The following is a 13,243-nucleotide window of genomic DNA, read 5'->3' on the forward strand; positions in this document are numbered from 1 at the left end:
CACCTCAGCTCACGGCAACGCTGGATCCTTAACCTATGAAGCGAGGCCAGGGATGGAACCTGTGTCCTCCTGGATACCAGTTGGGTTTGTGACCAGAGCCACAGTGGAACTCCTGAAAGACGGATGTTTTCTAAGGATACAGTGGCCTCCTGCCTCTAGACAGGGAGTCTCGTGCTGTCCCGTCCTCAACGGGGCAGTCATACACCAGCTTCCCACTGAGCGCTAACGCCCCTCCCCTCCGCTGCCGGCCTGTGCCTGACCCTCCACTGTAAACGAGAGGCCCCCCGCCCTCCCTTTCTCTCTGTTATCTACGTGGACTCATAGATGCCTGTGTTTCCCAAGGTTTACAATGTGCTACGGTTCGTATTTTGGTCCTTGAATTGGAGCAGGCTATGGCTCCTTTTGGCCCTTTGCATGTCCCTAGTTCTAAAACCAGCTGTCAACCTCTACCCCGCCCCCGCCCCCACCAAAACCAAACAAAACCTGAACAGGCCTTAAATGCCTCCTGGTAAGGCTTCCTAACTTTCCTGCATAGAGGTCTGCACATCTTTTCTTAGACTTATTGTCAGGTATTTAATCTTCCATAGTGCTTCTGAAATGGCATTTTGAAACATCGTTTGGTTTGAAATCTTTGAGGCTCGTGTATAGGAATGCAATTGATTTTTGTATATCGACTTGTGCCTAGAAACTCTGCTAAGCTCCCTCTCCACCCCCAGGCGTACCTGCATCTGTGGTTTCTCGTGCCTGGTCCAGGCTCGTAGTCACAGAGTCTGCGGAGGCAGCCCTGGGGCTCCTGGCCCTCCCTCTCGCTCGCCTCACAGCACTGGCTAAGGGCCCTGACGCTGTGCTGGTGGCAGCGTGCAGCTTGCCTGCTTCCATCTCAGGGAAAACGTTCAACGTTTAATTACTAAAAACAACCCTTGTGGCTCCACTTCCGGCCTGGGATTAAACGCCTGGCAAAGAGAGTGTCCTGAAGAGAACAACCCTAACTTCTGGACAAAATTCAGAAAACAAAGACCGGCGGGTTCTCAAGAGTGAATAAAAGCAGGCGCTGGAGGCAGGACGGGACGGCAGAGGCCAGTTCCCGCAGCTCTGCCCCAGCCAACCAGTCGGACGTCCCGGTGCAAAGCTCACCATCCTTCTGACCCGAGGAACCAGAGGAAGGGGGGCCGGGCCAGCTGGCACGGGCGGGGGGAGGCGCGAACCCTCAGAGGCTGTGTGTGCACGGACCACCGGAAGCCCCCAACTGAGATCTGAGCCACAGCGACGCAGGCCCAGCAGAGCTGGCACCCCGGGTCTCTCCACGTTAACTCCTGCTAGAGCAGAAATACCAACACCGGCTGGTGAACGTACCGGGATCCAGAGTCCCCAAAACAACGCCCAGTGTCACAGGATATAATCCAAAACCACTCAATCAATACACGGAGAGCCAGGAAGACGGCCCTCAGCCTCAAGGTAAAATAGCATCAGCAGAAGCCAACCCAGGCCTGCTATTGGAACGATTAGACAGAGACATCCAAGCTGCTGTTATAACTGGGTTCAATTAGGTTAAGAAATGCTGGTAACGAATAACAACGCTAAAAAATCTTAGCAGATCAACAAAGTACAGAGAGAACCAAATAGAACATTTAGAACTAAAAGGTAGAGTATCCAACATAAAGAATTTAACGGAGGGACTTAGATTGGAGATGACACGGGGAAGAATTGGCGAACTTTGAAATTAGATCAGCAGACATTATCCAGGGGCTCCCGTCGTGGCGCAGCGGAAACGAATCCGACGAGGAACCATGAAGTTGCACGTTGGATCCCTGGCCTCGCTCCGTGGGTTAAGGATCTGGCATTGCCGTGAGCTGTGATGTAGGTCGCAGATGTGGCTTGGACCCCGTGTGGCTGTGGCTGTGGTGTAGGCCGGCAGCTATAACTCCAGTTAGACCCCTAGCCTGGGAACCTCCATATGCCGTGGGTGCGGCCCTTAAAAAAAAAAAAAAAAAAAAGACAAAAAAAACAAAAAATTATCCAGTCCCCAAAAGAGAAAAGAAAAAAAGAAGAAGAAGATATTGACTCCAGCATCTGTGGGAGCAATTTCAAAAGGTCAAACACACCTCAATTGGAATCTAACAAGAGAGAACAGTATCAGGCAGAAAAAACATGTTTTTTAAAAAAAGCAGAAAACTCTCCAAGTTTGGGGAAAGACATAAATTAACAGATTCCAAGAAGCTCCACAAATTCCAAACACAACGAACGTGAGGAAAACCACGCCAAGGCTGTTAGACAAGACGCTTCCAAAGGCATCCACGGGTCAGAGAAGAAACCCCACTTTGCTGGTGTGACATGTAAGCAGCCTGGCTGGCGGCTGTCACGCCAGTCCTCACAACAAAGAGGTGAACCAACTGAACGTCGACAGCTCCTCGCAAACCTGCCAGCGAATGGATGCGACGGGGCCCCTGCGGTCCTCCACCCCGCAGCGCCAGGCAGACGCAGAGGACACCTCGCCAGGCCCAGCCCGTCTGGCTCGGGCGGCAACTGATAGACGCACGTATGTCCTGCTTCCACACAACATCACCAGGCAGACGAAGAGGCAGAGCCACGGTCTGCAGACACAGAACGAGGGTCAGACCCAGACTCAGACATGGCAAAGATTCTGCAGTGAAGACATGAGCACGTTCAAACAACCTGATCAACGTGCTAAGGTTTACACACAGGGCTGATCTCAGCAGACCGAGGAAAGCGCCCAGGTTCAAATGGAAATGCTGGAAAGCACAAAGAAACTACAACATAAACCACAAAGTATTTTCAGTTGAACAATAAGCAAAGTATCAAAATTTGTGAGATGTAGTTAATGCAGTACTGAGGGGAGAAATGTGTAGCTTCTTTTTATTTTATTTTATTTATTTATTTTTCCTTCTTTTTACGGCCACACCTGCAGCACATGGAAGTTCCCGGGTTAGGGGTTGAAGTGGAACTGCATCTGCCAGCCTACACCACAGCCACAGCAACTCAGGATCCAAGCCACATCTTCCATCTACACCGCAACTCGAGGCAATGCCAGATCCTTAACCCACTGAGTGAGGCCAGGAATCGAACCTGTATCCTCGTGCTTACTAGTTGGATTCTCAACCCACTGAGCCACAACGGGAACTCCTTTTGCTTTTTTGTTTTTTTTTCAATCAAGAAGAAAAATGATCTAAAAACAATGACCAAAGTTTCTATTTCAAAGAGCTTAAGAAAGATGAGCAAGGTGAGTAGCAGAAAGAAAATAAAGACCAACTATCCCTGAAATAAAAAATGCACCAACAACGGCAAAGATTCACAAGGCCAGAAGCTGATTCTCCAAAAGGTCGACAAAACCGACGCTCTCCTATCCGAGGTCATCTAGTAAAAAAACAGAAACTGAATCACCAGGAGCAGGAATGAAAGAGGAGAGATACGACTGATCCATGGACATTTAGACTCTGAAGAGAACCTTGCAAACTTCACGCTGGCAACTTGGACCTCTCAGATGAAATGGACAAAAGGCTTTAAAAAATTCAACCTACAAAGTGACAGAGCAGGCACCAAGAAACCGGAATATATTTACTTAAAAAAATTGAATTTTTTATAAAAAACATTTCTCAAAGGAAAATTTCAGGCGCAAATGGTTTAACTGGTGAATTCCATCAAACACTCAAGAACTAACACCAATCTTGTGCAAACTTTTCCAGAAAACCGAAGAGGAGGGAGCACCTCCTTTGACGAGGCTAGCCTAACACTGAGCCCAAACTGACCCGGACGATTCTCAAGAGGAGCATCACGGGCAATCCCGCTCCTGAAGACAGGCACAGCATCCCTCCCCAAACCTCAGCACCTTGTGCTGCTGTGATTTTACGGTAGGAAAGATACACGAATGGTCTTTATCCTACTCTAGGCACAGAGCTCTTAAACCCTTTGGAATTTCTGAAATGATGAGAGCAATTAAGGTGTCTTCTGTAAGGCATAACAAGTCCACGTTCAGCTACACCGCGGTTGATGCGAATGAGGTGACTCTGGAAAGCCCCCAAGGAGGGGGGCTGGTTGCCAGCGGAACCAACCTGGCCAGAGGGTTGGACCTTCCAGCCCCCCAGCCCTCCAAACCTTGGAGGGGAGAGGGGCTCAAAGTCGAATCATTCCCCAAGGTCAATGATTCAATCAGTGATGCCTACATAACAAAGCCTCCGTAAAAATCCCTGAACAGGGGTTTGGAGAGCTTCCAGGTCCACGAACAAGAAGCCGTCCTGTGCCCGGGACCCTCCTGGACCTGGTCCAGGGTGCCTCTTCATCGGCTGTTTGTTCTCATCCTTTGAAACGAACCAGTAATCTCGTAAGGAAGTTACCTTCCTGGGTTCCGTGAGCTGCTCGAGCAAACAAATTGAACCTCAAGAAGGGGTTGGTGGGAACCAGTGACTGAGAGGCAGCCAGTCAGAAGCACAGGTAACCATCCGCTCTCGTAACTGGCGTCTGAAGCGGGTGAGTCGGGGCTGGTCTCGTGGGACGGAGCCTTGAACCTGCGCCACCTGGCGCTTTCTCCAGGTAGATCTCATCAGCGCTGGGTTACGGCGTAGGACACCCGGCTGGGGCCTGGAGATGTGAGCATTGCTGGGTGTGGGGCATCCAGTCTCAGCGGAGTACTCGTGAGTGTCAAAGAGACCCGGAACGTGTTTCCATAGAAGCCAAACCCAACAATACAGAAAAAGGCTGTTACGTCCATAAAACAGAAAACGAAAACCAGGACAACGAAATGAGAAGAAAACCACAGGAACATTTCATAGATGCAGAAAAAGCATTTGACAGAATTCACTGTGATTCAGAGTTGAGAATGCTCATCAAGCTGTATATTGGGAAAGGAACTTGCTCACACGGATAAAGGGTGTCTTTGAAGAACCTACAGCTAACATCGTAGCTAATGACGAAATACTGCTACGTTCACCCTGAGACTGGGTACAGGCACGCGCACCACTTCTGGTCACCACTGTCTTGGAGGGTCCAGCTACCGCAAAAAAAACCAGGCTGTAAGGATTGGAAGGCAAGACATAAGACTGAATTTGCAGACCACAAAACTGTTTACATACAAAATCCTAAGGAATCTATCAAAACCTAACAATTGAACCAAGAAATGAGTTTAGCAAAATCACACAAGGCGTAGAAAAAAAAAATCAAGTGTGATTTTACAAGTTAGCAGCCAACAAGTGGAATTTAAAATTCGAAGAGAACAATCCACTTAGTGCTAAGACACACAAAATAGGAATAATTTTTTTGTTTTGCTATAAATTTTGTGTTTTGATGTCAAAACCAGGGAAGTAACGACATGTGTACACAGTTCTTTATCACATCTGTGGACCAAAGTATTGACCCCCCCCCCGTGCCCCCCAATCAACTGAGCACCAGAGACCTCCCTCTAGCTTCCTTTTTCTAATTTGGGCCTTTTTTGGGGGGGGGGTTCAGGGCCACACTGGTGGCATATGGAGGTTCCCAGGCTAGGGGTCGAATTGGAGCTGTAGCCGCCGGCCTACACCACAGCCACAGCCACACCAGATCCTTAATGCACGGAGCGAGGCCAGGGATTGAACCTGCGTCCCTGAGGATGCTAGTCAGATTCCTTTCCACTGAACCATGACAGGAACTCCTGTTTGGTTTTTTTTTTTTTTTTGAAGAAACTCCCAAACTGGGTTCAGGATGGCATACTGTACATCCCCACCAGCGAGGAAGGAGGGATCTAATTTTTCCACAACTTCACCAGCCTTCTTGCTACTCTTCATTGGGTCTAAAAAGTACCTCAAAATGGTTTTAATTTGCATCTCCTCTCATGATGCTCAGCATCTCCTCGCCTGCTCGTCTGTCACCGGTCCGTCCTCTTAAGTGAACACTCTTCATTTCTTTTGTCCATTTGCCACTTAGACTGTTTTATTACTGTTGACGTCCAAGGGTTCTTTATATATTTTAGATCTGAGTCCTTCGTTAGCTGTGGGGTTGGCAAATATTTCCTCTCAGTCTGGCTTCTCTTTTCCTCCTCTTAAAAGGGTCTTGATGCAGAGTTCTGGATTTCGATGAAATCAAAATTGAATTTTTTCCCCCGAAAAACGATTTTTTTTTTTTGTGGGTTGGGTTCTTGGGGTCCCATCTAAGAACTTCACTCAGCCTCAGGTCCCAAAGAAGTCCTACTATGTTATTCTCTCGAAGATTTATAATTTTTACATTTAGCCTATGGATCCAGTTTGAGTTAACTTTTGTATAAGGTGTGAGATTTAGGTCAAGGATCTCTCTCTCTCTCTTTTTTCGGCTTGCAGGTATCCCGCTGCTCCACGCCATTTGTCAACAGGCTACCCTTCCTTCACTGACTGCCTCTGTGCCTCTCTCAGGTCAGCTGGGCGCACCTGTGTGGCGCCATCTCAGGGTCTGTTCCATTGCATGTGTCTACCTCCTTGCCAGCACCCCCCAGTCTTGATGACTGCAGCTGGACACAAAGTCCTCAAGGGAGGTCCAGTGACTCCCCCACGTTATTCTTCAATTTCAAAATGATTTCGGCTCTTCCAGTGCCTTTCCATGTAAATCTTAGAATAGTCATATTTACAAAAGATCCTGCTGAGGCTTGGGTAGGAGTTGTGTTAAATTTGTACATAAATTTAGAGAGAATGACATATCTACTCTGTTGAGCCTCCTAATCCATGAACATGGTATGTCTCTCCATCAGTTCAGATCTTCTGATTTCTTTCATGAATGTCTTGTAGTTTTTATCCGATCAAGTCCTATTAATGTTTTGCTAAATCTACACCAAAGTTTTACTCTTTTTGAGGGGAGCAACTGTTAATGGTACTGCATTTAAAATTCTATTTCACGTTCATTGCTAGTATATAGAAATAAATTTGATTTTTTCTATTTTGATCTTAAGGCCTGTAACCTTGTTGGACTGACTTCCTAGTTCTGTGACTTTTGGAGTGGATTTCTTGTGTTTTTCTATATCATCTGAGAATAGGAACTACTTTTCTGATTTGTTTAGTTTATATTTCTTTTCTCGTATTTCTTACCTCACTGTACTAGCTAAAACAAAAAAATTTTTAAGTAAAAAACCTCTTCATTGGAAACTGCAGAACATTGGTATAAAAATTCAAGACCTACATAATTAGAGTGATATGCCATGTTCATAAATTTTGAAGGACTTGATATTGTTAAGATGTCAATTCTTGGAGTTCCCGTCATAGTGCAGTGGTTAACGAATCCGACTAGGAACCATGAGGTTGCGGGTTCGATCCTGGCCTTTCTCAGTGGGTTAAGGATCTGGCGTTGCTGTGAGCTGTGATGCAGGTTGCAGACGTGGCTCAGATCCCGCGTTGCTGTGGCTCTGATGTAGGCTGGCAGCTACAGCTCCGATTAGACCCCTAGCCAGGAACCTCCATATGCTGTGGGAGCAGCCCAAGAAATGGCAAAAAGACAAAAAAAAAAAAAAAAAAAAAGATGTCAATTCTTCCCAAATGGACCTATAGACTCAATACAACCCCAATAAAAATCCCAACAGGCTTTTTTCTTTCTTTCTTTTTTTTTTTTTTTTTTTTGGTAGAAATTGACAAGCTCCTTTTAAAAACATCTTTTTAGAAAATGACTAAGTAACTAATTTTATAAAAGCAAAATGTTCTTACAATGCCTGATTTTAAGACTTCCTATAAAGTAAGAGCAAAAGAGAATTTGGTGTTGGTGAAAGAGGAGGCTTATAATTAACTGAACACATGAGTGGACAACCGATTTTTGAAAAAAAAAGAAAGTTGTCAAGGCGACTCAGTGGAGGCAAAGCAAAGTCTTCTCTACGGATGGTGCTAGAAAACTGGTGATGTGGATGGGAGTACAGGACACAGACCATCCCCATCACGTGTAAAAATGGATCCGATCTAAACTTTTACCTAGTAAACACTAAAAACTACAGACTTGAAAAAACATAGATGCCGATCTTTGTGGCCTTGGGTTAGGAAACGCTCGCCGTGCTGGCAGAACGCTGAAGATGAGCCTCTAGGACGCAGGCCCTGAGTGTGGGAGGAGCCTGTGGATAGGATGGGGCAGCCTGTGATTAGGCTGCTTCGAGCTCTGACGATGGGTGGACCTGATCTAAGGAGGAGGGCCTTTTGAGGAGGCCTTGCTGCTGGCCTAGAAGCAAGCAGCCGGCCCTGCTGCTATGAGAGGAGGGGGCCGAGTGGCAGGGAGCTGAGGGCAGCCCCGGGCAGCTGGGAGTGGTCCCGGCCCTGGAGATCTCAGTCAAGCAACGGCAAGGAAATGAATCCTGCCAAAGACAGGTGGGCTGGAAAAGCCCACTGACACCTTGAACTCAGCCTGGGGGACCCTTGGCAGGGGACCCCATGAACTCTGGGCAGCAGGACTGCTGCCTGGTTTGCAGTATGAGGCAGCACATTCTCAGCTGCTGTGTCACATTGCGGCACTGTAATACGAATAACCTAGCAATTAAACCCATCACTTTCTTAGGGCAAAACCCCATGAACCGTAGGAGAAAAGGTCATTTTCACTTGGAAGTCTGCTTGCATTAAAGATGCATATTTTTCCAAAGCTGACTTTCGCTGTGATCTTAGACAGTGTGTCCTTTAAGAAGGCCAGTGAATTCCTGACCTCTCTTTAGAAAAGCTTGCCTCTCACCCCCATCAGAATGACAGTAAGAAATGATTCTTCCTCCTCTTTCCAATAGAACAGCCTGATGAACATAGAAGAGAAGCATTAGAAACCTAGTAAATATCTGAAGAAATCTCTGGCTTTAGGCATTAGTCATTAGCTAACGCAAAACAAATGGGATGAGTCAGACTCTGGTTTCCTCGGGCTTTTTATGGAAAGCCCCTGTGTTCTTCCTGAGCTATTCAAATAACAGAAAGCAAGCAAGCCTCCACGATCCAGCAGCTCCCAAACTATCAATATTTACCACATTAGAAATTAAAGCCGAGAAAACTGAAAAATACAGGCATAACGCGCGTATACCGAGTCAGCCACCAGTGATTACAACGTCCTGTCGCGTGGCCTCCGGAAAACCCCTCTGTAGCTCTGGGGAAAGGGGCAATGAGAGCAGCTTTGACCTTGTGGAGCCCTTGCAAGGGTCTCGCACGCCGAGAACCCCTGCCCTGGACCACGCTGGGGCAGGGCAGCAGCCAGCAGCAGCCAGGAGGCGCTGAGCGGCGGCGTTCCCGCGGGCGTCCGTCTAGCATTGTCTTTAGGGCGGAAAGCCACAGGGCCCCGAAGGGGCGAGGACCACCCCCGCGGGGCGTCAACACGGGACTCTCCAGAGACCGGGGAGCTCGAGAGACAGGCGACCGTAGGAGGTGGGCAGCAGTCCTTACTCCCAGGAAGCTTCGACCCAGGCTGATCCCGCGATCGCTGCAGTAGCTACAGCACACCCGCTGCTCCCTGAGGGTCAGGCCCCGCTCCTGGCGCCCTTCACGCGTCAGTCCCCTGAGTCCCCGCGGGGCGCGGGAGGGAGCCGACTGTCACCCCCCTGCACAGACGAGAAAACGGAGACAAGGGGTTTATGGAACCTGGGCCACGGAAGTCCCAGGTTCCTCCGTCCTCCTCAGGGAAACGGAGGTGGTAAAAATACAAAGAGGAGGACAGGGAGAAGGAGCCCACGCCGGAAGGGTGGTTAGGCTGCGGCGGGGTGACGGGGGTTTACGAGCCACCGCTGGTGTTCCTGCTCTGAGCCTGTCTGAATGTGCAGACACAGTCTTGGCTTGTGATTATTTCAGCCGCACCCTCGTGGTTTCAGACCCTCTTCTGCAGTCATGCAGGATGTAACGAACATTTATATATGTTCTAATTTTTAAAAAGAGCACGACAGAGACAGTAAAGGGCATCACATTACGAAACGACTCTTGAGGCCAGGCTCCTCTCTCCAAGCAGCGTTTCAGAAACGTGTGCAGATCGCATTAAATATGATCTTCCGAGCACTTTCTGCAAAGACCCGTGACTGGGGCTCCTTTCTTTCCACCACCCCTTCTCCCACACCCGACTGCCACCAGTGGCTTTGTGCTATGACGACACATTCACACAAACCACACAGACACTCAATTTTAAAATTATTTAACAAAAGAGAAAAGCGCCTGGCACTTTGAGGCTGAGGAACCTGAAGTCAAAAAGAAAGGCCTCTGTTAGCAGTACGTAAGGGGGCTCCTCGGCTGAGAAAGGAAAACCTTTCTTTATTCAGGATTCCCCCAAGGAGGGGGTGACTCGTACCACGCAGGCCATGCAGGCCGACTGCCAATCCAGTCCTCAGTATCCCGGTCACCCCAGCAGCGGGCTCAGGGCGCTCATCACGAGGGCTGATACCTCGGCGGAATCAGGCCTCCGAGGCTTTCCCACACTCGAGATGCACTGAAGAACCAAAACTGCCTTTCCACCGGACGGCCACACCACAGTTTCCCTTAGTTCCGGGCACAGGGTATCCTCTGCTCTGGCAGATCAGTGCCCACGGGCCTGGGAGGGCCCATCCGCACACACACCCACATTCCACTAGTCCCACCACCACCATCTTTTCAAACCTGTCCCTGTCCCTTTAAGTCTCCCCAACCCCCTCCCTCCAAGTCCGTCTTCACTTCCTTCTACAGGCAGCTTATCCAGGGAGCTAAGTTTAGCCACCAAATGCTAATCTTTCCTCCTGGGACGTCCCGAGGTCTTTGCTGGTGGGGCTGCCCTGGCACTGGCTGGAAGAATCCGTGCAGAGCGGCCGTCGGACCCCTCCCCTGGAAGGGGTGGGCCACCTCTCCAGCTCATTCCATCCTGTCCAAGGTCGGCCGGTCGGCCCTCACGGTCCGGGTTGCTTCCTGGGATAGCTGGTTATTTCTGACCCCAAACAGGAACGTTTACAAACACAGCATAGGCCTCACAAAACCCACCCCGTTTACTGCAGCACCTGGATCTCAACCGTGGGAATCCTCTTCGAGCTATTCCCAGGGAAGAGGAACGACGGCCTGTACGAGTGTTCACCCCAGGTTCCAGCCCCAGCTCCCGAGGCTCCAGCCCCAGCTCCCGAACTTCCACAGTCCCAGCTCCCGAGGCTCCAGTCCCAGTTCCCGAGGCTCCAGTCCCAGCTCCCGAGGCTCCAGTCCCACCTCCCAAGGCTCCAGTCCCAGCTCCTGAGCTTCCACAGTCCCAGCTCCCGAGGCTCCAGTCCCAGCTCCCGAGGCTCCAGTCCCAGATCCCGTGGCTCCAGTCCCAGCATGCGGGCTTCGCCGTGGAGGTCAGCTCTGGGCGCCCCAGCCCCGGGGGGCTCTCAGACGGGAGCTACTACTTGAACAGGGGCTGTAAGGACAGCTGACCTGGTGACAGAGTCCGAGGACAAGAAGCCAAGGAAAAGCAGAAAACCGAGTAAACGTCGCTTTGCCCGATGGTGTGAGAAAGACAAGGTTTAAAGAGCCGCACCCTCCCCTGGAGCTGGTGGAGCCGACCGTGTTGTCCTCCAGAACCGTTTCGAGCTCCTCTGTTTAGCGTCTAAGGACAGACAGTTCCCCCTTCGCAAGAACACGCTTCCAGAGCCCGTCTCTCGACTCTCTACTCAGCAATGTTTCACTGGGTGTGCAGTCGGCCAGCTGCTGGCTCTTCTCTCACATGTACTTGAACTTGAAAAAAAAATCATGAACAGTTGCAAAAACACACTCCTGGAAGACAGACTGATCACGAGCTCAGCTGTGATTAAAAAATGTGAACAGCAACTACGCGTGTACGTCTTGGGATGGCTGACGACTTAAAATTCAAGCCCCAACCACTGCACCTCGTCCCATCTGTCGCACCAGCCAAATGCCACGACAGGAGACAAGCAGCCCTGTCCAGCTGCCCAGCATCACGGCTGTGACCAGAGCCCTGCAGAGGCTGGGGCCCCCCGCCACCTGACCACAGCCACCAGCCCTACCTCCAGCCCCTGAGGGAACCGCAGAGCCGTGGAGAAACAAGAGAAGTCAGGACACCCGGGAGTCCGGATTCAAACAGCGAGAAGCTCTGCCCGAGGTCGAGGGGGCGAGCACAGGCTTCAGTTCTGGGAGAGGTCAGGGCCTAGCTGGGTGCCTGGTGAGGAGCTGCTCACAGGCACACGACTCACGAACAGGCACGACGGGCAGAGACCGCTCACCCACCTGGACAACCTCGCCCGCAAGTGTCTCGGGCTGCACCGTGCCACGCACGCCCCGTACATCATCTCAGTTCAGCCAGACGCAGTCTGACCTCTCCTGCTCCCCAGGTGAGGAAACCAAACCTCCGAAGTTCACCGGCCAGAGGCCAGAGGTCGCTCAGCGCCAAGGCCAAGCTCCCGGCAGCCGGCGTGCAGGGCTGAGCTGCGACGGGCCCCCCGAGCCCACCCGCCCCCTCCAGAGGTGGAAGCGCGAGGGCCCGTCCCAGGAGCCCAGTCAACAGACAGGAACACGGGGAGGAGTCCCTGCCTGACCTGACGGAGGAGAGGGAGCAGAGGCAGCGGGACGGCGCGAGGGGGAGGCCCGGGGACCCCCACCCCGAGCCGGGGAGGAGCAGGAGAGCCCGAGCGGGATGCTCCCCCGCCACGGCCTCCCCCAGCGCGGCCGAACAAAGCGGGGGACGAGGCTCAAAGCAGCCCTCTGTCTGCCAAGCCCTGACTCATGGGCGGGCTCGCAGCTTGGCTCCCTGAAGCAAGAAAAGGCAGCCTCTGCTCAGGGCCACGGGGCTGCGGCCGCGGGGAGGACGGGAGGCCAAAGGCAGGGAGCCCCAGACGCTCCCGGCGCCGGGTGGCTCTGCACAAAGGGCCCTTGTGCCGCGTCCAGGCTGACGGGCCTGCAGGCGGAGGGTCGGGCGCGCCCAGGCCACGGGACCACTGACTCAGCAGCGGCCGGGCCTCCAGCCCGCGCCAGGGGCCCCTCGGCCCGCCCGCCCACACCCACTTCCCCGAGTCTCTGCCGCCAAGAAGCCGGCGGGATCTCATGCCCCAGAGAAGCCCCCACAGAACACAGAGGGGTAGAAAGGCCACAGGCGACGGATTCCTGGGAGAAACGTCAGTCCCCAAACCCACACGGTGCGACAGGAGCCGAGGGAGGTGAGACGGAGTTACCCTGCGGTGGGGTGAGCGCCAGCCCACGCTCAGCACCTGCATTTGTTTGCTTCGAGGGGCAGGGCCGATGCCGAGGCCGGCGCAGTTTCTTCCTCCGGCCTTGCCAACCATCCCAGCAAACAGCCCGCTGGACACGGCTGCCCGAAGTGCCCCGGCCTCGGCCGCAGGGCCTGTCTGCCGAGTGGG

General features: G+C 51.7%; 1 protein-coding gene across 5 annotated transcripts in view; it reads right to left on the reverse strand.

The window, feature by feature from the left end:
- GNA12 (G protein subunit alpha 12) overlaps positions 1-13,243 on the reverse strand; it is a 103,444-nt gene that overhangs the window by 12,240 nt on the left and 77,961 nt on the right. Inside the window, exon 1 of one of the 5 annotated variants that reach the window (XM_021086012.1) lies at positions 10,901-11,872. The exons of the other annotated variants lie outside the window; for them this stretch is intronic. Within the exon in view, the coding sequence (XP_020941671.1) occupies positions 10,901-11,209 (309 nt within the window). The 5' untranslated portion in view covers positions 11,210-11,872. Of the gene's footprint in view, positions 1-10,900; positions 11,873-13,243 lie in introns of those variants that run through there. 5 annotated transcript variants of the gene reach the window in all.

Source organism: Sus scrofa, chromosome 3 (assembly GCF_000003025.6).
Source record: "Sus scrofa isolate TJ Tabasco breed Duroc chromosome 3, Sscrofa11.1, whole genome shotgun sequence".
Taxonomy (NCBI): domain Eukaryota; kingdom Metazoa; phylum Chordata; class Mammalia; order Artiodactyla; family Suidae; genus Sus; species Sus scrofa.